The 24,992-nt window shown below is 44.9% G+C and overlaps 1 protein-coding gene and 2 long non-coding RNA genes across 5 annotated transcripts in view; all 3 read left to right on the top strand.

Moving 5' to 3' along the window:
* The window catches only part of LOC118371072 (t-SNARE domain-containing protein 1-like), a 172,677-nt gene that overhangs the window by 93,676 nt on the left and 54,009 nt on the right, over positions 1-24,992 (top strand). For all 3 annotated transcript variants that reach the window (XM_052489876.1, XM_052489875.1, XM_052489874.1), the window contains 4 exons: positions 8,560-8,650; positions 8,766-8,840; positions 9,030-9,086; positions 12,139-12,306. In XM_052489876.1, coding sequence (XP_052345836.1) covers positions 8,560-8,650; positions 8,766-8,840; positions 9,030-9,086; positions 12,139-12,306 — 391 coding nt within the window. The remainder of the gene's footprint in view (positions 1-8,559; positions 8,651-8,765; positions 8,841-9,029; positions 9,087-12,138; positions 12,307-24,992) is intronic.
* LOC127914314 (uncharacterized) lies at positions 21,865-24,258 on the top strand. The gene is made up of 3 exons (XR_008088003.1): positions 21,865-21,927; positions 22,903-22,971; positions 24,006-24,258. It is a non-coding gene; the product is annotated as an uncharacterized LOC127914314 (long non-coding RNA).
* LOC127914316 (uncharacterized) lies at positions 23,345-23,759 on the top strand. The gene is made up of 3 exons (XR_008088008.1): positions 23,345-23,407; positions 23,534-23,574; positions 23,713-23,759. It is a non-coding gene; the product is annotated as an uncharacterized LOC127914316 (long non-coding RNA).

Below are 24,992 nucleotides of genomic sequence, written 5' to 3'. Positions count from 1 at the left end.
ATTTAATGTTTCAATGGTACAGTTGAATGGTCAAGTCAAATCAAATCAAAGTTTATTTGTCACTTGTGCCGAATACAACAGGTGTAGGTAGATTACAATGATATTCTTACTTACAAGCTCTAACCAATAGTGCAAAAAAGGTGTTAGGTGAACAATAGGCAAGTAAAGAACTAAAACAACAGTAAAAAGACAGGCTATAAAAGTAGCGAGGCTACATGCAGACACCGGTTAGTCAGGCTGATTGAGGTAGTATGTACATGTCGATATGGTTAAAGTGACTATGCATATATGATGAACAGAAAGTAGCAGTAGCGTAAAAGAGGGGTTGGCGGGTGGTGGGTGGCAGGACACAATACAGATAGCCCGGTTAGCCAATGTGTGGGAGCACTGGTTGGTCACGTCAGTTGAGGTAGTATGTACATGAATGTACAGTTAAAGTGACTATGCATATATTATAAACAGAGAGTAGCAGCAGCGTAAATAGAGGGGTTGGGGGGGACACACAATGCAAATAGTCCGGGTAGCCATCTGATTACCTGTTCAGGAGTCTTATGGCTTGGGGGGTAAAAACTGCTGAGGAGCTTTTATGTCCTAGACTTGGCACTCCGGTACCGCTTGCCATGCGGTAGTAGAAAGAACAGTCTATGACTGGGGTGGCTGGGGTCTTTGACAATTTTTATGGCCTTCCTCTGACACCGCCTGGTGTAGAGGTCCTGGATGGCAGGCAGCTTAGCCCCAGTGATGTACTGGGCCTTTACGCACTACACTCTGTAGTGCCTTGCGGGCAGAGGCCGAGCAATTGCCGTACCAGGCAGTGATGCAACCAGTCAGCTCTCGATGTTGCAGCTGAAGAACCTTTGGAGGATCTCAGGACCCATGCCAAATCTTTTTCATTTCTTGAGGGGGAATAGGCTTTGTTGTGCCCTCTTCACAACTGTCTTGGTGTGTTTGGACCATTTAGTTTGTTGGTGATGTGGACACCAAGGAACTGGAAGCTCTCAACCTGCTCCACCACAGCCCCGTCGATGAGAATGGGGGTGTGCTCGGTACTCCTTTTCCTGTAGTCCACAATCATCTCCTTAGTCTTGGTTTATGTTGAGGGATAGGTTGTTATTCTGGTACCACCCGGCCAGGTTTTTAACCTCCTCCCAATATGCTGTCTCATTGTTGTCGGTGATCAGGCATACCACTGTTGTGTCGTCTGCAAACTTAATGATGGTGTTGGAGTCTTGCCTGGCCATGCAGTCGTGGGTGAACAGGGAGTACAGGAGGGAACTGAGCACGCACCCCTGTGGAGCTCCAGTGTTGAGGATCAGCGTGGCAAATGTGTTGCTACCTACCCTCACCACTTGGGGGCGGCCCATCAGGAAGTCCAGGATCCAGTTGCAGAGGGAGGTGTTTAGTCCCAGGATCCTTAGCTTAGTGATGAGCTTTGAGGGTACTATGGTGTTGAACGCTGAGCTCTAGTCAATCAATAGCAATCTGACATAGGTGTTCCTTTTGTCCAGGTGGGAAATGGCAGTGTGGAGTGCAATAGAGATTAATTCATCTGTGGATCTGTTTGGGCGGTATGCAATTTGGAGTGGGTTTAGGGTTTCTGGGATAATGGTGTTGATGTGAGCCATTACCAACCTTTCAAAGCACTTCATGGCTACGGACGTGAGTGCTATGGGTCTGTAGTCATTTAGGCAGGTTGCCTTTGTGTTCTTGGGTACAGGGACTATGGTGGTCTGCTTGAAACATGTTGGTATTACAGACTCAATCAGGGACATGTTGAAAATGTCAGTGAAGACACCTGCCATTTGGTCAGCACATGCCTGGAGCATACGTCCTGGTAATCCGTCTAGCCCCGCAGCCTTGTGTATATTGACCTGTTTAAAGGTCTTATTCACGTCGGCTACGGAGAGCGTGATTACACAGCTGATGCTCTCATGCATGCCTCAGTGTTGCTTGCCTCGAAGCGAGCATAGAAGTGATTTAACTCGTCTGGTACTGTTGAATGTTTAAATGGTACAGTTGAATGGTTGAATGGTACAGTACGATTTTGATTATTTTCATGCTGAGTGGGATGCCACATACTCACGGCTACTCACTGCCACTTCCAGCGACTACCGTAACTGTCGTAATTTTCACGAGAGGAGATTGTCTTCATCTACTTTTGTAATGGTGGGCATATTTAACAGTACACACAAATGCCCTGCCTCTGGTTAAGAATGTTAATCAACCATATGCACCCACGGTCTACCTCTCTACTCCCGGCTACAACCACAATCTCACGGTTAATAGAATTGGACCCGTCCTTGTAATCGTGGAAATGCACACAGCAAAAGTCTAAGTGGATTAATCGCTCCCACTCTCTGAGTGTCATTGTCTTTGTTAGTGCATTAGGCATTCGGTGGCGACTCGTCCGTAACCCACCAGAGGACAAGGACACTGTTTAGAGGAGTGGAGAGGGAGCGGAGAGGGAGCGGAGAGGGAGAGGAGAGGGAGAGGAGATGGGGAGAAGAGAGGGAGAAGAAGGAGGAGAGGCAAGATGAAGGGGAGGAGAGGAGAGAAGAGAACAGAGGAGGCAACAGACTCTGCTCTGACATACAGACAGAAGGTCAACTGCCACAGAGGGCCTCAAAGAGCCTCTCCTCAACCAACCATAAGGCATACCTTCTGTCACGGGCTCCCCACAGCAAAGCCCTCACACAGTACAGTACATTAAAGTACATACACTGGAGCTATAGATGGAGGATACTGTAGGAAACGTTACGTCAATTACTGTATCTACCCAGGGCTTTCATCTTGCAGAGACAGATCCACATTTATCATGGAGTTAACTTGGAACCTTTTAGCAAATAACCCCTATGTTTTCTTCATGGTGCTATAAAATGATATGACATTTTGATGGGATATTAAATAGTGTCATATCAGACACACTTATGTTCCTACAAACAACCTCAACACATAACACACACAGCACAGTACTGATCAAATTCAAATCAAATGTATTTATGTACATCAGCTGATATCTCAAAGTGCTGTACAGAAACCCAGCCTAAAACCCCAAACAGCAAGCAATGCAGGTGTAGAAGCACGTACTACCATACTATACTGCCTTTTAACCATCAAGAAATATTCTGCTAAATTCACATTGTCACGAACCGGGTCAAAGCCCGTAACAAAAGGGAGACAACGTGGAGATAAGGAGTAACAAAACGTATATATTTATTAAATAAAGTAAACTAAGTACAATATACAATGGTGTGTGTAATCAGTAATCAGTAGTGTAATTGAGTGTTTTGCATGCATGAATGTGATAATGCAGGGTGTTGAAAGGTGCCAAAGCAAACAACCAAAAGGCCACCAAGAAACACAACAAAATCTAGAAAGGTGTCTGCATGGAGAGAGTCTCCTCCATGAATGGGGAAGTGGTGTATTTATCCTAGGAGACACCTGGCCCAGGTGTTTCCCATGCAGCTGACGAACCTCCCAACTCCGCCCACCGGCATCCTAATAAGGAAAACAAGAGCAAAGAGAGAATACGGCAGACAGAGTGGGAAGGTCGTCACAACATCTATTACAAAATCCACAAAACGAATGTACTGTAAAATATATTATTGACAAAACAAACATGTCAAATATGCTTCCATTTGTTGATGAAAGAACCCTTTACTGTGCAGACAATACGCTAAATTAGCCCTGTGCTAATATTTAGAAACATCATTTTTTCCACAAAAGTAATTTGTTTTCTACCATGCTACATGGGTTTCATTGAGTCAATATGACCATACTCTATTTAGTTTTTTAAAGACAGCACTGTGGAACAATTCATTTAATGAAATCACATGAGGTTATATATAGAGAGAGAGCGATAGACAATGCTTGAAGGAGTGATGAAGAAGAAACTATATAAAACTGTTGTGGTATTTATGCTTGCGTGAGAGGCCTTGAACAAATACTGTCTAAATTCACAAAATCTTCCTAGTTGTTGTGGAGATCTGCAATAAGAACATTGATTTAGTGTCTGGTGCTGTCTGTGCAGTCTGGGCTTAGCCTCAGAGCCTGGTGCTCCCCTGGTCCCCTCTAGCCTAGCTTGGACACAACATACTGCACACTACAGCAGACCTGGGTTCAAGTACTATTTTAATTCATTTCAGATACTTTATCAGGGCTTGACTGAGTTTATGTGGCGCAATGGAAAAATGAAATAATCGCACAATTGCAAACTCTGCCCAGTCTAGAGCAGTGTTTCCTAAACTCGGTCCTGGAGACCCCAAGGGGTGCACATTTAGTTTTTCGCACTAGCACTACACAGCTGATTCAAATAATGACCTCATAATCAAGCTTTGATTATTTGAATCAGTTGTGGCGTGTTAGGGCAAAAAACTAAACATGCACCCTTTGTGGTCCCCAGGACCAAGTTTGGGAAATGCTGGGCTAAATCAAACACTAAAGGTAGGATTCTGAATATGATTTGAACCCAGGTCTGATGTACAGTACATTCTGTCCTGGTGCTCCCTGTAGAGACCCAGGGATGAACACGGCTAGAGAGACCTTCTCCTTACCTCCCCACCCAAGTCAAATATTGATCTAAATCTGGAGAGAGGAAATGAGGGGAAAAAATAGAGAGACAGACAGTCCTCAGTGTATTAGTGAACTCAGAACCAGGGCCATGTCACTGTAATTCTCTGGACACTGTGCGAATAACCAAGCCAGCCTAGTGGAAAACAGTGGGAAAATAGACTTCTTGTTTTCTTTCAGAGAGAAAGAGTGAGAGATCTTGAGGTTTAAGGCCAAGCAAAAGTACAGTTACGCTAGCTTCTGAGGGGAGAAATAAGTTGAGCTACAAGTATGGCCCCTAAAGCCAGAGAAAGTATGACCTCTGTGTTTTTTGTGTATGACATAATCCTGCTGTGTCTCTGTCACTCTGCATTGCCTCAGCAAGGTCATACTGTATCTGCCAGTGATACATTCAAACCACTCACGAAAACAGCCATTCATAATGTTGTGCAGGAGTTGATTACTGCTTTACTTCCCCCATTCATGCAAGACCGGTTGTACTAGAACACATGTAGAAGCTGCTGTTGTTTATTAGAGTCCGTAGCTGTGGGCTGGATGAGGCACTTGTAATATCCAGGAAAAATATCTAGTCAATCATATGACCCTGATACAGCTGAAAGTTGGAGTTGGTTCAGCATGCTGGATCAAACGTGTGCTCTAAGTGCTTTTAAATCCACCTGCATACTGTCACTAATAAGCTTGACTGTGACCTTCTGTTGTATCTTAGGTAGGTAAAGGAAACATGCGCACACATACAAACGCACACACACATACACACACACCCACACTCTCACACACACACACAGGAACTAAAGGGATTAATAAGATGGCTAAACCTCTGGCTGAGGTGTCATCGTTTAACGGTTCAGTCAAAGACTTCTCAGACATCCAGAGGATTACGGTAAACTCACAGCTAGTTTGTGCACCATCACGCCACAACAGGAACAACATGACTGATCTATGTGGAGAAGGACTGTGCCTTTGGATCTGCAGGCATGAAATGAGTTAACCTAATACACAGGAGGTGAATATCCTAATTCTGTTGTCTTCAGGCCTACACTGTATTCACTGTATGACATTGATTGGGATAACCTGTACTTCAATGGTTTTAACTTGAAACCATGCAACAACAAAAACATGTCAAATGTGTGCATAGAGCACAACACTTATCAACATTATCATCAACATCTTCCAATGCTTCATGTACTAAACATAAGAATCCATTATAATCTGTTTTAATGAATTCTTGTGGATCATCTATGAGTCATTTTGCACCTGTTCTAGAGTTCGTTTCTATGGATCATCTGTGTAGGTTTATGCCACTATACCGAGCAGTGTGTTGTGCCAAACTCTCTCGGTTCACATCGCCCACTCTAGAGGACCCTCTCACTCTCTTCTGATGTATCACATTACAAAGCTATCGAGATCTGTTAGTCACTGGCGCCCCCACAAAGATCTCAAGAGTGGGGGCTCAGCAGCAGAAAAGTATGTAAAAATATCATGTGAATTGCAATCAGTCACCTCCGATGACTTTCTCCTTTGTGCTCTGCTTTGCATTCTTTTGTGGCTGATCAGCCCCAGTGAGAGAGAGATGGAGAGACAAAGAAAGAGTGGGAGAGAGGTGGAGCGTAAAGAGAGAGAGAGACAGTGAGAGAGGGATGGAGAGTGAAGAGAGAGAGAGAGCACACAGGGAGACCTGCGACTAGTTGTCTGAAGGATAGTGTGTGAGAGAGAGGAGGTGCTGTCTTGATGTCTCCCATGTGTAATGCTGCCTCTGGGCAAGCAGGGTTCTGGTGAGACAGACTGCTTATTTGACTATGCTTAAGATTATCAGCACAGTCTTGAATAGTATTATCCAACCAGATTTCTAAGGTCATAAGAACACACAGACAGTTTAATTTCAACCAGTTCAGTTTCATCTACCAGATTCCCTCAACACAATATCACTAGCCTCAGCCCTCACCTAAACCTAAAAACAACAAACCCAACTTCATCCAGAAATATTACTGCTCCACTGAGATAAAGAGCACATTTCCATCTTCATAAAAAACAGAGGTACAACTAAAATATTACTATAGTAAGTGTCAATTCAGTGCCAAATAAAGTGACAGGGTTGACCGTAACAAGGTTGACGATTTAATCTTAAATCACCCATGAATCTCCTCTTGACAGGGAGAACGGAAGCTGGTTGTGTGCAACAGGGAGTGGCAATTTAATCCAAGTTTCTCAAAAAAAGGTAGTTGCTAAAACATTTCTAGCCTGCCTATCTATGGGTAACAGGGATGGTGTGTTATGCTATGTTTTCCACCATAAAACACCAGAAAATGGCCAAAAGAGTCGAACAAGCTCACATGGTTTTAGTCTATGATGTGTTTATTTTATTTTATCATATTAAAACGAGAGTTCAGTTCACCTAACAGGGTTGACCTTAAAATGAGGGACAGACTCAAATAAATCACTAGTCGCATGAAATAAATAATCATCTTCAGAAATGACAGTAACTAGGAACTTACAATGATGGTGAAAACTTTTTTTTTTTTTTGCAATCTTCCTAGAAGAGATTTGTTGCATTTTTCATGTGGTCTATATTAAAGGGAACTTCATTTAATATAATGGGCATTTAAAATTCAATATTGTTGCACTATTTCTACTTATAATATCAAAGGGATTCAAATGTCACTACCCAGAGATGCTTCAATAAATGAGTGTGTGGGAGGAGACGTTGAAAACAAATGTGAAAAGCTACAGGCAGTCAGTATTGATATGAGTGCAAGAACATGTTTTTGTGCATGCAAATGTGAGTATTCTCTATCAGAGATTTGAATATGATTTCCATAATCACAATAGTGTCTGAAATCAGTAAACTTACTGAAGGCATCTATCTTATTGTGTTGTCTTCACAATGTACTTCGTTTGTTGAAAGAGAGTCGGACCGAAATGCAGCGTGATGGTTACTCATGACTTTAATGGAAAAAGCGACACATGAAATAACTAATACAAAATACAAAACAACAAACGGAACGTGAAACCTAATAACAGCCTATCTGGTGAAACTACACAGAGACAGGAACAATCACCCACAAAATACACAGTGAAAGCCCGGCTACCTAAATACGGTTCCCAATCAGAGACAACGAGAATCACCTGACTCTGATTGAGAACCGGCCTCAGGCAGCCAAGCCCATACTACACCCCTACTCAACCGCAATCCCAATAATTACAAAAAACCCAATACGAAATACAACAACATAAACCCATGTCACACCCTGGCCTGACCAAATAATTAAAGAGAACACAAAATACTAAGACCAAGGCGTGACAGTACTGTTTGGCCAAATAAACCATAAGTGGCAGGCTGTAAGTGGAATTCTTTAAAAAGATACTTATTGATTGAATCGCCATCCACACGTATGCCACTATTTGATAATAAATGTGCTCGTAGACAATAATTGTGGGTTGATTCATTCAACATAAAAATCCATACTGTCCTTGGTTGAAAGCTATAGCCATAATGAGTGCGCCTCCATCCTCCCACCACTGGGTAGCACTGTAGTTTGTAAGCTGCTGTGTTTTTTGATGGTGAAAGCCTGGGTGGCTCCTCTTTTTCTCCCCCTGGCAGAGAAAGAACACCCAGCTCCCTGCGTCCCTCACTGGGCCATTGTACAGGACATGTCCCTACCTCTGCTCTGTCAGACTGTCGTTAATATTGATTCACTTAAATGGTAGAACTCAGAGTTCCCATCGCCCTGGCCAGCCCAGAAGGCACACTGTACGTTCTAGAATCCAGCGCCATGGGATAAAAGCTGCCATGTCCTGCCACGTCCTCCAGAGTTCACAACCCCGAGAATAACCTCACTCATACCACCTTAGAATCTAAAGACTATGTGCGTATCTCTTTGTCTTTTCATCTTCTCTCTCTGGCACTCTCTCCCTCTTTATCTCACTCGCTTTCTCTTTCACTCTTTCTTTCTCTATGTCATTCTCTCTGGCTCTCTTTCTCTTCAATTGCAGACATTCTACACAGCAGCAAACGAACAAAGTCATCACCAGCACTAGTCAACTCATCAAACAACTCTCTGACATCATCACTGGCTCTACACGGGTAAAAATGTTTGTTTTTTTCATCTATTTTTCCAGACTTGGTATCTAATTAAATACACAGAAGCAGAGACATAAATTAAGATAATTGTCACTAATCTTCGTCCTACTTTTTACAGCAAGATCGTCTTCGCCTGACTAGACTTAAGACAGAACTCTCAGAGTCGGTTCAACGCTATGGAGATCTCCAAAAGGTTCCCTTGCATTGCCTCATGTCTTCTCATCTGTTTGGTGGGGTGTTGTTCTTTTGAGAATGGTGACCTTGTGACATGAAACATAAAGAGCTGATTTGCAACCCGGCTGCAACATACAGTATGTTGTACAATATGAACTAAATGCTTCTCTCATGCTCTTGTGCTCATGCTCTTCTTGTGTGTCTTCAGAAAATTGCAGACCGTTCGAGGGCCTTGCTACCCCCGGCACAGACAGAAATGAAGCAGGTGAGTTTGATGCACAGAGTATCAGTCTGTACTGGCCTTTGTTCCATTGTGAAGGTGACAACGCTCATTAGAGACAAAGATAATAAGCTTGGCTTTCCTTGTTTGATTGCCTTCTCATAAGAGGTTCTTTGAAGCTTTGTCTAGTGTCCCCTCTCTTCTCTTCGCTCTTCTCTCAGTTCTCTCCCCCTCTCTTCTTTTCCCTTTTCTCTGTTTTCCCTCCCGCTCTTCTCTTCCCTCTTTCTGTTTTCTCTCCCTCTCTTCTCTCCACTCACAGACAATTTATTTGCTATACATCCAAGTCCCTTCAGTACTGCCACTGTTGTTCAACACATTATCTGTACTTTTATGTCAGTTGAAAAGTTTAAAAGGGAGAGACACATTATGGGTTTGAGCTGCGGTATATGTACGTTCTGCAGGACATAGTTGTCCCGACTACATCAACACGGAATCAGATCTTCCCATCCCTTCAGGGGAGGAGGTGGTATGATAAGAGATCTGTGATGGGATGATCCTGCTTTTTTCACTGGGGAAGAGAGGCAGAAGAGAGAGAAAAAGAGAGAGAGAACAGAAGAGGATACAACAGATAGTTTGGTATTGAATATGAGCCACAGACAGTCGAGCCTGGTGGAACTAGATAAAAATAACTGTAGGCTATAAAAAACAGACGAGATGCACTCTGATACCGTGTGACGATTCTATCCAGCCCCCTTTTTATGCTTTCATTGGAAACCATCACTTTCAGACTACTGAGATGGAAAAATTATAATCCAATCTATATTCCATCAGACATCACAGAAATAGACGGACTCACTCACATACAGTGGAAAATCATGACAATTAGTACATCTATATTATGATTTATACATATAGTCATGGGCTATACCATATAAAAACTGTCTTGAAGTCAGATAACAGGTATCATTTTGATACACCAGAAAGCATTGTGTCTGGAGACCTCTCTCTCTCTCTCTCTCTCTCTCTCTCTCTCTCTCTCTCTCTCTCTCTCTCTCTCTCTCTCTCTCTCTTCTGTGTAACCCGTCGTATTTTGTCTCCCGTGGAGACATCCAATACAAATGATTACATGAGATATATAGCCTTCTTAGAACACCTTTGGGGAGAGGAGATGAGACAACTAAGACAACAATACACCAAAGTAAATTGTTGTAAGTCAGAGATGAATGAACAGTGAATCATTTTGAAGGTGTCACATTTCTATGAGTTCTAAGAGGGACTGAGCTGATTTCACAATACAATTAAATCATGATTGAATGTATTCATACATCACACCGGCAATAACAACACTGAAAACTGCACTGATCCTTATCAAAAGCACTCAATAAAGCTAATGAGAAACTCAGACGTCCTTTATGATGTCTGTGTATGTCCTGTGTACTGTTACTGTGTTGTATGTGACACTGTGTCACTGTACAATGTAACTTGCTGGCATCCAGTTACCTGTAAGTTACTGTAAAAAAAGTACAGCATATTACTGTAAATTCTGAAGAAATGTTTAACAGTACATTACTGTAAAGTACATACAGTACCATTTTTACAGTAACTTACAGGTAACTGTTTGCCAGTAAGTTACCGTAAAAACAACCAGATATTTTTTACAGTAATGTCTCATTTAGCTGTTCATGCTGGTAGCTAGGCTGTCATTGCCTGATCTTCATTTAACCTTTTAAACTTCCTCATGGTTTCACTGTAATGTCCTGGAATAATATCAGTATGAACATGTCAAGTTAGAGCTCTGCCTGAAAATCAATGCAAATATCTGTAGATGTTGATGTTATTGAAACAAATTTCACATTATCCCTAACTTTCCCTGAAATAGTTCTCATTTGAAATCATACTCAAATGACCCGCTGGAGAATACACAAACTCAGGTATAAAGCCCCACTCAGGTATTACACACCCCTGAACCCTACAGCTGCAGGACACCAGAGACTTAAGTATCCAGGCTTATTTTCTGCTGAATCAATTTCATCAAGGTCTTTTCATTATGCTGGCTCAAGAGGAAAACGTCTCTGACTCCAGACATAAGGACAGGTTACGTAACAGTGATTATCTTCAGTGAAGAAAGAAACTTCAATGGACATGGAAGGTTATTCCTTTTTTCATAAATGAGAATAAGGAAGACTTCTTCACAAATCACTAAATTTCTGCAGTTTTGGGGAAAAGCAGTTGGTCTGTAATTTAGTATAGGCCGGCCAAGAGACCCATACCTCGGATGTCAGTAACACTACTGTAGCAGATGGTGCATATTCACTGACAACAAAAAGCAAAAACAGCACAGAAGATAGAGCAGATAGGCTGTGTGGTTCACATTGAGTGGGCAGACCAAAGACACAGGCCCTCCTCTAGCCCCTCCCACCTCCGTACTGAAGAAGCTACCCACAGTAAGAGAGGAACAACAAGATGATTGGATGAGTCACACTGTGGGCAGGAAAAACAAAAGCCACCTCATGGTTTTATCAATGTCATAAATATGCAATTAGGGGTCAAAATTAGCAGATCAATGTGGGCCTCTTTCAGTGACCGACTCCCACGTTTCCATTGAGCGCGCTGAAAGAAGAGTGAGCTCAGTAAAACTGTCTGCACAGAGAAGAAAATGGTCCAAGTCCTTTTTGATTGAACTTGGGTAAACATTGTGAAGAGGGGGGTGGCAGCTGTCTAGAGTGATATATTTAAAGTGTGAAACAGTCTAGTTGTGTTGAGGTGAAATTGTATTCCGGGAGTATAGGATGTTTTCCCCCCAGTTGCTCTCCGGTTGGCTCAGGTACTTTGACTCAGATCATGGCAAGAACAGAGGACCATGAGTCAGCCAGGGGTTAGCCCTGTGCTGTGAATCACACTGACTGCCTAGACCTTTAATGGAGTCAGGGAGAAAGAGGTGCAGGTCAGAAGCAATATACATTGGTATTCCCAAAACAAATCTGTGTGTGTGTGTGTGTGTGTGTGTGTGTGTGTGTGTGTGTGTGTGTGTGTGTGTGTGTGTGTGTGTGTGTGTGTGTGTGTGTGTGTGTGTGTGTGTGTGTGTGTGTGAGCACAGAGCCCCCAGACTCCATTTGCAGAGCTGTGTGAGGAGGGGGGTCCCCTGTTTGGAGGTGCAGCAGAGAGCTCTGGGGGGGATGGACAGGAGCAAGCGTTCCTCTCAGAGATCAGTGAGGAAGACGTGGAGGCCCTTCGCCAGAGAGAAGAGGCCCTGCTGCAGATTGAGGTATGGAGCTCAGACATCCACGTGCTCTACCTTAGTTTATAACACCCTGCCTTAACGTACATTTACATTTACATTTAAGTCATTTAGCAGACGCTCTTATCCAGAGCGACTTACAAATTGGTGCATTCACCTTATGACATCCAGTGGAACAGCCACTTTACAATAGTGCATCTAAATCTTTTAAGGGGGGTGAGAAGGATTACTTTATCCTATCCCAGGTATTCCTTAAAGAGGTGGGGTTTCAGGTGTCTCCGGAAGGTGGTGATTGACTCCGCTGTCCTGGCGTCGTGAGGGAGTGTGTTCCACCATTGGGGAGCCAGAGCAGCGAACAGTTTTGACTGGGCTGAGCGGGAACTGTACATCCTCAGTGGTAGGGAGGCGAGCAGGCCAGAGGTGGATGAACGCAGTGCCCTTGTTTGGGCACTTGTTTGAACGTCTCGGCGTTCCTGAGGAGAAATGGGCTAAAACCTTCTACTTTCCAATGGCACTGTTGCTTTCAAATGAATGGTTTGCTATCTAAATTATGCAGTGTTCAAGAGAGTTGATGTAATCTATTTGCCAGTAGTAAGGGCAGTAATCCATCTATCCAGCCTCAGCTTTGAGCTGGGAGCCGTGTCTTTAGTTGAGTTGTTTTGAAAATTGCAACACTTTCCAGCCAAAGTGCACAGAGTATCTGTCAGATTGCATGGAGAGAGAGAGAGAAACACTCTGAATTAACTAACTAAAAAACAAACAAACATTCTGATAAAGCTTGTCGTTTACAAAGTGGCCAGAGAGTGCATTTCCCTGACGCTATTGTCTTGAGAGGTCAATAAAAACACTCTACTTTAGTAAATAGACACTCAACCAATCCCAGACTCCACCTCCCATCTGGGCAACCTATTAGTATTATGTCTCAGTACTGAAGCCGTTTTCACCATCTCTTCTGCATATTAAACGCTACTCAATTACCTAGGTGCCTTTACGGGATTGTTTGTTCTCTTACCTAAGTGTGGATGGAATCACAATGTTCACCAGACTTCCTTTCACGGCTCATTTTGAAATACAAAGCATCACATCAGGTAACTCCAGGGTAACATCCCAAATGGCACCCTATTCCATATTTAATGCACAACAAACCCATAGGACTCTGGTCAAAAGTAGCACACTATATAGGGAATAGGGTAGCATTTGGGATGCAGACCGGGTCTGACTCCACCCAAACAGCTGTTTCCCTCTCTTCCGCCGGTGTCTAAGACAGATGTGAAACCAGATAGATGTGAACTCTAAACGACAGGATCACTCCGCTGTGGGTGACTTAAATGGGTCTAATTTCAAAGAGGATATTTGTGGTCGTCATCGGCATCTCCTGACGTTAGGTTTATCCTATGGGTCCCTCTGCGTATTTGGTGTACTCTTTGGAGAAGACTTTGGAGAAGAAAAATAAACCCTGTAATTGCTTTAATCAGCTTGATTAAGTGTTGCGATAACATATGGACATAATTCAAGAGAGGAGACCAGAATCTCACACTGCATGGTTTAGAAATGACCATGATACAACCCATTCCAGCTTTGAAGGGAGTTTACAATCCACTGCAATGTGTGAAAAGACTTGGAGACTAATAACAATATTTTGGGGGGAGTTGTATGTATCTGTAGTCAGTCAGACCTTTCAGAGGTTTTAACATCAATGTTCAGAATCACCTCGTCTAGCCACATCGCATGAGCCTTTTCCGAACAAGACTGGAAAAGTAGCAGCATCAATCTGTCCTCATTGAGTGGTACAAAAGCACCAAACTACTGAATGAGCCTCGGACACCACTTACAGCTTAATTTGTGGGGAGCGGTCTGAGATGGAGGTAGACATGATGATTAGTTGTTCAGAAAGGCACTGAGATTGATGGAGTCATTTGATTGGTAGCTCAGACAGGGTTGTCTGGCCTCTGCTTTAGTCATACCCACATAGATACATGTCAGACTGACTTCCCTGGCAGGTGCTGAGGGGCCTGATGGTGTACCTTGGTGAGCCTAATAATATCTGACAATGTGCTTTTCCCTGTCTATAACCCCCACCCCCCATCTCTCCAAAGCCCACCTTCCTCTCTCTCTCCTCTTTCTCTCTTCTTTCATTCTCTCCTCTTTCACACTCTCTCCTCTCTCTCCATCCATCTCCCTGAGGACTTTAAGATCAGTTTTCTATCTGCTGTTATCTAAGTAAAACGCTATCAGCACTCCCCTCTGAGAAAAAAACGCATTGATCTGTTGCCTGGGGTAGTTTGCCATCCCTGTGTGTGTGTGTGTGTGTGTGTGTGTGTGTGTGTGTGTGTGTGTGTGTGTGTGTGTGTGTGTGTGTGTGTGTGTGTGTGTGTGTGTGTGTGTGTGTGTGTGTGTGTGTGTGTGTGTGTGTGTGTGTGTGTGTGTGTGTGTGTGTGTGTGTGTGTGTGTGTGTGTGTGTGTGTGTGTGTGCACTCAGGCAAGGCGTTCTCGCTGTGAATGGAAGATAAAGAGTGCAGCAGTTTTGAAACAGGGACCGATGGGGAACATGGGAGGTTACAGTGGTTCTCTCCTACTGACGGCCCCCTACCTACACTAAGGATACTCTACATATTACACACCAACACTGGGATCAGTCAGGAGGAGTTTGACACCATAGAAAAATAATAACCATATTGGTAAGACTCTCTAGGAGGACGGTTACGTGTGCTAGCAAGGCAGAGGTCCTGGGTTCGAGCCTCGGTGTGAGCCGTATCAGGAAGAAGTGGTGCTCGCTAAGCAAGCAGTGTGAAGTCACTTACAGGTGCAGTCAGATTACTGTGGTCTGAGAAGCTTTAACACTGTTATAGTCATTCTATGTTTAACATTCCTCTGGGATGGGTAATTCAATTCAGGTCTATCATCCTTGACTACCATGATATTATTGTAAATGCTCAGAGAGAGAGAGACAGAAGATAGACTATAAGGTAGTATCAGGCTTAGGTGGCGGAGGTTTATTCTACCTCTGTATCATCTATACTGTCAGCTCTCAGCTGCCCCTCACACACACCGTGATCGTCGGCACCGAAGATAATTTAATCTAATTTAATTCATAAAAAAGCTCAGGGCAAAGCAGAGGACAGCTTTCAAGGGGAATCTGAATACAACACCTTATGAAGAGGTAAAAACGACAAAGCGTGTCTCTCCTACCAATGCATCCACAGGACATTGAATCTATGCCATCAATTACATGTAATCTGATTACAAAAAACTGTAATCAGTCACGTTACCAGCAAAAATTGTAATCTTGGATTACTTTAAAATTCAGAAAAGATGTTTGCGAAAAAATACGTTATGACACCTTTCTGTTTTCTCAATGACATTCAATTCAGCATTGAAAAAGGCACAAGTTAAAGTTTGTTCCACATGAGCGAGTCAGACCACAAGTCAGACACCACTATGATGACACAACAAATGTGTCTGATGGATATTTTTATCTTCTTCTAATGTAACAAAAAATAATCAGATTACATTACTGAGTTTGAGTAATCCATAAATGACTTTACTGATTACAATTTTGGACGGGTAATCTCACCATAAAAGGCTATTTATATGAAATACACACATCCCTAAAATTCAAATCAAATGTATTTATATACATTTATTTATATAGCCCTTCTTACATCAGCTGATATCTCAAAGTGCTATACAGAAACCCAGACTAAAACTCCAAACAGCAAGCAATGCAGGTGTAGAAGCACTGTGGCTAGGAAAAACTCCCTAGGAAGAAACCTAGAAAGGAACCAGGCTATGAGGGGTGGCCAGTCCTCTTCTGGCTGTGCCGGGTGGAGATTGTAACAGAACATGACCGAGATGTTCAAATGTTCATAAATGACCAGCATGGTCGAATAATAATAATCACAGTTCTTGTCGAGGGTGCAGCAAGTCAGTAGCTCAGGAGTAAATGTCAGTTGGGTTTTCATAGCCAATCATTAAGAGTATCTCTACCGCTCCTGCTGTATCTAAAGAGTTGAAAACAGCAGGTCTGGGACAGGTACAGTGCCTTGCGAAAGTATTCGGCCCCCTTGAACTTTGTGACCTTTTGCCACATTTCAGGCTTCAAACATAAACATTTAAAACTGTATTTTTGTTGTGAAGAATCAACAACAAGTGGGACACAATCATGAAGTGGAACGACATTTATTGGATATTTCAAACTTTTTTAACAAATCAAAAACTGAAAAATTGGGCGTGCAAAATTATTAAGGAGTTCATGAATTTATTACTGCTGAAGTGAAAGCCATCCTCTCTTGGGGAATGCTGCTTTTTAGTTAGCTTTGCGACAGTATCAAAAATAAATTTCAGATTGATCTTATTTTCCTCAATTAAGTTGGAAAAATAGGATGATCGAGCAGCAGTGAGTGCTTTTCGATACTCCCCGGCACTGTCTTTCCAAGCTAGTCAGAAGACTTCCAGTTTGGTGTGGCGCCATTTCCGTTCCAATTTTCTGGAAGCTTGCTTCAGAGCTCGGGTATTTTCTGTATACCAGGGAACTAGTTTCTTATGACAAATGTTTTTATTTTTAGAGGTGCAACTGCATCTAGGGTATTGCGCAAGGTTAAAGTGAGTTCCTCAGTTAGGTGATTAACTGATTTTTGTCCTCTGACGTCCTTGGGTAGGCAGAGGGAGACTGGAAGGGCATCAAGGAATCTTTGGGTTGTCTGAGAATTTATAGCACGACTTTTGATGCTCCTTGGTTGTGGTCTGAGCAGATTATTTGTTGCGATTGCAAACGTAATAAAATGGTGGTCCTATAGTCCAGGATTATGAGGAAAAACATTAAGATCCACAACATTTATTCCATAGGACAAAACTAGGTCCAGAGTATGACTGTGGCAGTGAGTAGGTCCAGAGACATGCTGGACAAACCCCACTGAGTCGAAAACCCACATGGCTCCGAAAGCCTTTTGGAGAGGGTCTGTGGACTTTTCCATGTGAATATTAAAATCAATAAAAATGTGAATATTATCTGCTATGACTACAAGGTCGGATAGGAATTCAGGGAACTCAGTGAGGAACGCTGTATATATGGCCCAGGAGGCCTGTAAACAGTAGCTATAAAAAGTGATTGAGTAGGCTGCATAGATTTCATGACTAGAAGCTCAATCGACGAAAACGTAATTTTTTGACCGTATTGTGGAGGAGTTACATAAACAGGAAACGTGTGTAGAAATCACAATGACATACTGTATCCTCCTCCTCATGGAGACTCACAAACAATAAATCACAATATGAATATAATAAATACACAATATAAATCACAACACAACCTCAACACAAACTTTAGCAACCATGACTCATGCAACAGAAAACCTTAAAATGTAAATAAACCCCCTTAAATGTTGTCATTCTGGCCAATCCTCTGGCTGCCCTTCGGTTCATGTGATGTGCATCTCTTTAGTGTTCTGGGGTTCTTGGTGTTTGGACCTGCAGGAAAGGCAACATTTGATTTTACATTCTAAACCGTTTATTCAGCAAGGGCAAAAAAGAGACATCACACCCTCCAGCCCTTTGAAAGAAAATGTCATAGTTTTTCCCTCTTATTTTTACCAGTAAGCGTGCACGTAAATCTGCTTAACCGTTTTTCTGCTGTGGCAGTGACACTGTGTTCTGTTGCCCGATGCCTTTGGGCTGGGGTGGGAGATCTGGAGAGAATCTCCTATCAGTGCTTAACACATTTATCAGAAAGAGAGGGAGAGAAAGAGGAGTGGGGGAGGGAAGGAAGGAGGAAAGAGGGATAAAAGGGAGGGGAGAGAGAGAGAGAGAGAGTGGTAGAGAGAGAAAGTTAAAGGGATGGAGAGAATGGGAGGGTGCAGGCAAGAGAGAGAGAGGTCTGTTGGTTTCACACTTTCATCCTCTCAGCTTTCTAGATTGTTGTAGGAATGGATTTACATGATCTTCAGTGTTGTAATGCCTTGTCATAAGGGGTTGGTGATTTCAAGGTACTTTCATGTAATGGTGAAGACAGCTACAGTAAACTGCCTTTGTATCAAGTCTATGGAGATTCCTTTTCAACTATTGATAATGACAGGGAGAAAGACCATGATCCATCAATCATCTTTTGTGCGTTTTATTAACATTGACTGCCTGATTGAAAGTCATAGCAGAAAATGGACTGGCGCTGAGCTTTTAAAGAAGAGAAGTAGCCGTCCTTTCAAAATGAGAAAATAAAGGGAGCAGAAAATGACGAGTGTTGACAGCAGACGATGAGTAATGTGACTGTGCAGGGTGAATACAACATCATCTCAAGGTTCCAGGATGAGAGCGCTCTCTCTCTCTCTCTCTCTCTCTCCTCATTCTCTATCTCCTCCCCTCTGTTCCAGTCTGGTTGACAGGTATGCTCTCGTTCCTCGGCTGGTACACAATGGACAGGTGGGTGGCTCACCTGTTGGAGGGTGACGGAGCGAGCCCTGAATCTCCCAAACTCCTCCGCAGGAGGCGGTGCCCATGCCAGCCACCCATCAGTGCTTTGAGCCGTGCGGCTACGTTCGTTGGTCGTGGCTGAGCTGCATACCGAATGAGGTCCTATTTCTGGTGCTGCTATCATTTACCTGGAGGAGGAGGGTATTATTTGCTTCACTAACCCACAGTTGAGTTCCTTCCACTCCGCAGACACCAGAGGTGATCTCTACACCTGGTCAACTCTAACTCTCACAGGAACTTCAATTCCAGCATATTCATGTCCTTCTAGAGTGTTGCTGGTCCCGTTTGAAAATGGAGTCATTGTTTGGGACTGTTGTCTCCTCAATGGCTTCGTATGTCCCTCATCTCAGCACGACAAGGACTGCCCTCTCAAACCAGCTCAAAAAAGACTCCTAGTTTCCTATGGAAACATTAAAAACATCATGGGCAAACTATTTCCTTTCCATTGTGATCTTGATCCTCAAGGTTTAACATTTGGTAACATATTATATATGAGCCATGACTGGGATGGATCCAATAGGAGACATCAGCTTTCTACAGAGGAGAATACAGTCCTATTCTTACACTTCCTCCTTATTTAGTGTGCACTAAAGCACTATCAGCCAATCGACTGGTCTTGTCTTCACCTCTATCAGACAATCACCATGTCTGAAGCCTTTGGAATCAACTCAACCTGCAATCTCTCATGGCAATGCTCATATCAGCCAATCGTCAGATCTCATTTCTGGCGGTGTCATCCTGACCTAGACTCTTGTTAGACCTCATGAACATGAGGAATGGAACAGCGGTGGCGACCGGCAGACCTGTCAATCAGCCGCTTGTTTTTGTCTCCTTTATCTCAGCGTGCAGTTTAATTGTGTGTCTGGTGTTGTTACGGTGGCCTCTGTGTCAGATGGAACTGATGTCTGCATCTATCTGACATTTATTTCACATGAAACAAATACAGGCCCCTCTGCCTCTTACAAGAGCTCTGTTTGTCGACTGTCTATTGCATCACAGACAGAAACACCATAACAGATGTGGTATTGACATGAAGAGTCAAACAACTGACTCCCACGACTTAGACATGCCGTCAGTGGTGGAAAAAGGACCCAGTTGTCATACTTGACTAAAAGTAAAGATACCTTAATATAAAACAATACTCAAGTAAAAGTGAAAGTCACCCAGTAAAATATTACTACAGTAAATGTCTAAAAGTATTTGGTTTTAAATATATTTAAGTATCAAAAGTAAACGTATAAATCATTTCAAATTGCATATATATAGCACTATTCTTTTATTATTTTTTTTTTACAGGGAGCCAGGGGCCCACTCAAACACTCAGACTTAATTTACAAATGAAGCATGTATGTTTAATGAGTCCGCCAGATCAGAGGCAATAGGGATGTTCTCTTGATAAGTGTGTGAATTGGACAATTTTCCTGTCCTGCTAAGTATTCAACATTTTGAGTACTTTTGGGTGTTGAGTATGGAGTAAAAACTTTTTTTTTTAAATTAGGAATGTAATAAAGTAAAAGTAGTCAAAAATATAAATAGTAAAGTAAAGTCCATATACCCCCAAACTACTTAAGTACTTTACACCACTGCATACTATAGACAAACTGACATTGGATATTTCTTCACCACCAGGGTATATAAAAGAGGAGCTGAATTGTTAGCAAGATTACTATCACGTTTCAGGTAAGACCCAAATGCAGACTGTGAAGTAATAATGTTTATTACAACAACAGGGGCAGGCAAACAACAGGTCAAGGCATGCAGAGGTTGGTAATCCAGAGTAGTGGGACAAAGGTACGGGACGGCAGGCAGGGTCAGGGTCAGGTCAGGCAGAGGTTGGTAATCCAGAGCAGTGGGACAAAGTTACAGGACGGCAGGCAGGGTCAGGTCAGGCAGAGGTTGGTAATCCAGAGTAGTGGGACAAAGGTACAGGACGGCAGGCAGGGTCAGGTCAGGCAGAGGTTGGTAATCCAGAATAGTGGGACAAAGGTACAGGACGGCAGGCAGGGTCAGGTCAGGCAGAGGTTGGTAATCCAGAGTAGTGGGACAAAGGTACAGGACGGCAGGCAGGGTCAGGTCAGGCAGAGGTTGGTAATCCAGAATAGTGGGACAAAGGTACAGGACGGCAGGCAGGGTCAGGTCAGGCAGAGGTTGGTAATCCAGAATAGTGGGACAAAGGTACAGGACGGCAGGCAGGGTCAGGTCAGGCAGAGGTTGGTAATCCAGAGTAGTGGGACAAAGGTACAGGACGGCAGGCAGGGTCAGGTCAGGCAGAGGTTGGTAATCCAGAATAGTGGGACAAAGGTACAGGACGGCAGGCAGGGTCAGGTCAGGCAGAGGTTGGTAATCCAGAATAGTGGGACAAAGGTACAGGACGGCAGGCAGGGTCAGGTCAGGCAGAGGTTGGTAATCCAGAATAGTGGGACAAAGGTACAGGACGGCAGGCAGGGTCAGGTCAGGCAGAGGTTGGTAATCCAGAGTAGTGGGACAAAGGTACAGGACGGCAGGCAGGGTCAGGTCAGGCAGAGGTTGGTAATCCAGAGTAGTGGGACAAAGGTACAGGACGGCAGGCAGGGTCATGGTCAGGTCAGGCAGAGGTTGGTAATCCAGAGTAGTGGGACAAAGGTACAGGACGGCAGGCAGGGTCATGGTCAGGTCAGGCAGAGGTTGGTAATCCAGAATAGTGGGACAGTTGGTAGGTCAGGCAGAAGGTAAAGGACGGCAGGCAGGGTCAAGGTCATGGCAGGCAGGGTCACGGGTCAGGTCAGGGCAGAGGTTGGTAATCCAGAGTAGTGGGACAAAGGTACAGGACGGCAGGCAGGGTCATGGTCAGGTCAGGCAGAGGTTGGTAATCCAGAGTAGTGGGACAAAGGTACAGGACGGCAGGCAGGGTCATGGTCAGGTCAGGCAGAGGTTGGTAATCCAGAATAGTGGGACAAAGGTACAGGGACGGCAGGCAGGGTCATGGTCAGGTCAGGCAGTCAGGCAGAGGGTAATCCAGAGTAGTGGGACAAAGGTACAGGACGGCAGTCAGGGTCAGGTCAGGCAGAGGTTGGTAATTCCGAGTAGTGGGACAAAGGTACAGGACGGCAGGCAGGGTCATGGTCAGGTCAGGCAGAGGTTGGTAATCCAGAATAGTGGGACAAAGGTACAGGACGGCAGGCAGGGTCAGGGTCAGGTCAGGCAGAGGTTGGTAATCCAGAATAGTGGGACAAAGGTACAGGACGGCAGGCAGGGTCATGGTCAGGTCAGGCAGAGGTTGGTAATCCAGAGTAGTGGGACAAAGGTACAGGACGGCAGGCAGGGTCATGGTCAGGTCAGGCAGAGGTTGGTAATCCAGAGTAGTGGGACAAAGGTACAGGACGGCAGGCAGGGTCATGGTCAGGTCAGGCAGAGGTTGGTAATCCAGAGTAGTGGGACAAAGGCACAGGACGGCAGGCAGGGTCAGGGTCGGGTCAGGCAGAGGTTGGTAATCCAGAATAGTGGGACAAAGGTACAGGACGGCAGGCAGGGTCATGGTCAGGTCAGGCAGAGGTTGGTAATCCAGAGTAGTGGGACAAAGGCACAGGACGGCAGGCAGGGTCAGGGTCGGGTCAGGCAGAGGTTGGTAATCCAGAATAGTGGGACAAAGGTACAGGACGGCAGGCAGGGTCATGGTCAGGTCAGGCAGAGGTTGGTAATCCAGAGTAGTGGGACAAAGGTACAGGACGGCAGGCAGGGTCATGGTCAGGTCAGGCAGAGGTCAGGCAGAGGTGGTGAGGTAATCCAGAATAGTGGGACAAAGGTACAGGACGGCAGGCAGGGTCATGGTCAGGTCAGGCAGAGGTTGGTAATCCAGAGTAGTGGGACAAAGGTACAGGACGGCAGGCAGGGTCATGGTCAGGTCAGGCAGAGGTTGGTAATCCAGAGTAGTGGGACAAAGGTACAGGACGGCAGGCAGGGTCATGGTCAGGTCAGGCAGAGGTTGGTAATCCAGAGTAGTGGGACAAAGGTACAGGACGGCAGGCAGGGTCAGGTCAGGCAGAGGTTGGTAATCCAGAATAGTGGGACAAAGGTACAGGACGGCAGGCAGGGTCAGGGTCAGGTCAGGCAGAGGTTGGTAATCCAGAATAGTGGGACAAAGGTACAGGACGGCAGGCAGGGTCATGGTCAGGTCAGGCAGAGGTTGGTAATCCAGAGTAGTGGGACAAAGGTACAGGACGGCAGGCAGGGTCAGGGTCAGGTCAGGCAGAGGTTGGTAATCCAGAGTAGTGGGACAAAGGTACAGGACGGCAGGCAGGGTCAGGTCAGGCAGAGGTTGGTAATCCAGAATAGTGGGACAAAGGTACAGGACGGCAGGCAGGGTCAGGGTCAGGTCAGGCAGAGGTTGGTAATCCAGAATAGTGGGACAAAGGTACAGGACGGCAGGCAGGGTCATGGTCAGGTCAGGCAGAGGTTGGTAATCCAGAGTAGTGGGACAAAGGTACAGGACGGCAGGCAGGGTCAGGGTCAGGTCAGGCAGAGGTTGGTAATCCAGAATAGTGGGACAAAGGTACAGGACGGCAGGCAGGGTCATGGTCAGGTCAGGCAGAGGTTGGTAATCCAGAATAGTGGGACAAAGGTACAGGACGGCAGGCAGGGTCAGGGTCAGGTCAGGCAGAGGTTGGTAATCCAGAGTAGTGGGACAAAGGTACAGGACGGCAGTCAGGGTCAGGTCAGGCAGAGGTTGGTAATTCCGAGTAGTGGGACAAAGGTACAGGACGGCAGGCAGGGTCAGGTCAGGCAGAGGTTGGTAATCCAGAATAGTGGGACAAAGGTACAGGATGGCAGGCAGGGTCAGGGTCAGGTCAGGCAGAGGTTGGTAATCCAGAGTAGTGGGACAAAGGTACAGGACGGCAGGCAGGGTCATGGTCAGGTCAGGCAGAGGTTGGTAATCCAGAGTAGTGGGACAAAGGTACAGGACGGCAGGCAGGGTCATGGTCAGGTCAGGCAGAGGTTGGTAATCCAGAATAGTGGGACAAAGGTACAGGACGGCAGGCAGGGTCATGGTCAGGTCAGGCAGAGGTTGGTAATCCAGAGTAGTGGGACAAAGGTACAGGACGGCAGTCAGGGTCAGGTCAGGCAGAGGTTGGTAATCCAGAGTAGTGGGACAAAGGTACAGGACGGCAGGCAGGGTCATGGTCAGGTCAGGCAGAGGTTGGTAATCCAGAGTAGTGGGACAAAGGTACACAGGACAGGTCAGGCAGAGGTTGGTCAGGGTCAGGTCAGGCAGAGGTTGGTAATCAGAGGTTGGTAATCCAGAATAGTGGGACAAAGGTACAGGACGGCATGCAGGGTCATGGTCAAATCAGGCAGAGGTTGGTAATCCAGAATAGTGGGACAAAGGTACAGGACGGCATGCAGGGTCATGGTCAGGTCAGGCAGAGGTTGGTAATCCAGAATAGTGGGACAAAGGTACAGGACGGCAGGCAGGGTCAGGTCAGGCAGAGGTTGGTAATCCAGAATAGTGGGACAAAGGTACAGGACGGCATGCAGGGTCATGGTCAGGTCAGGCAGAGGTTGGTAATCCAGAGTAGTGGGACAAAGGTACAGGACAGCAGGCAGGGTCAGGTCAGGCAGAGGTTGTTAATCCAGAGTAGTGGGACAAAGGTACAGGACGGCAGGCAGGGTCAGGGCGGGCAGAAAAGGTCACAACTGGGGAAACCAGGAACAGAGGGGAAAATGCTGGTAGGTTTGATGAAACAAAACGAACTGGCAACAGACAGACAGAGAACACATATATAAGTACCCACGGGATAATGGGGAAGATGGGTGACACCTGGAGGGGGGTGGAGACAAGCACAAGGACAGGTGAAACAGATCAGGGCGTGACAACTACAAATAGTCTTGGGTAGGAGTAGGATTCTCGTTCTTAATACCTTAAGACCTTTTCCCAACATTTGTCTTTCAAAGGACTCTGGTTGTCTTTCGAGGTCATTGTGCTTTTGTCTGTTGATAATTAATTCAAAGTGTACAGGAAGTGCAGCAGAGCATATGGAACATAGCCTGTCCCCATCCCAGCATGGATCAACACTCTCTGTGGGACATTATGTATGGTTGGTGGGGTGGGTGTGGGTGTGGGTGTGTGGATAGACTGAGAACCTCCTGTTTAAAACCGAGTGAATCAGGGCCTGGGAGGCCCATGGTGGAAGAGTGGCCATGAGCTTAATATAACCCTATGAAATATGGAAAAGGGCACACATCTGGCCCTAAGCCTTTCCACTCCCACTCTACCC

This window comes from Oncorhynchus keta, chromosome 31, assembly GCF_023373465.1.
Source record: "Oncorhynchus keta strain PuntledgeMale-10-30-2019 chromosome 31, Oket_V2, whole genome shotgun sequence".
Classification (NCBI taxonomy): domain Eukaryota; kingdom Metazoa; phylum Chordata; class Actinopteri; order Salmoniformes; family Salmonidae; genus Oncorhynchus; species Oncorhynchus keta.
The sequence above is the reverse complement of the archived record's forward strand: the minus strand, read 5'-3'. Positions and strand labels throughout refer to the sequence as shown.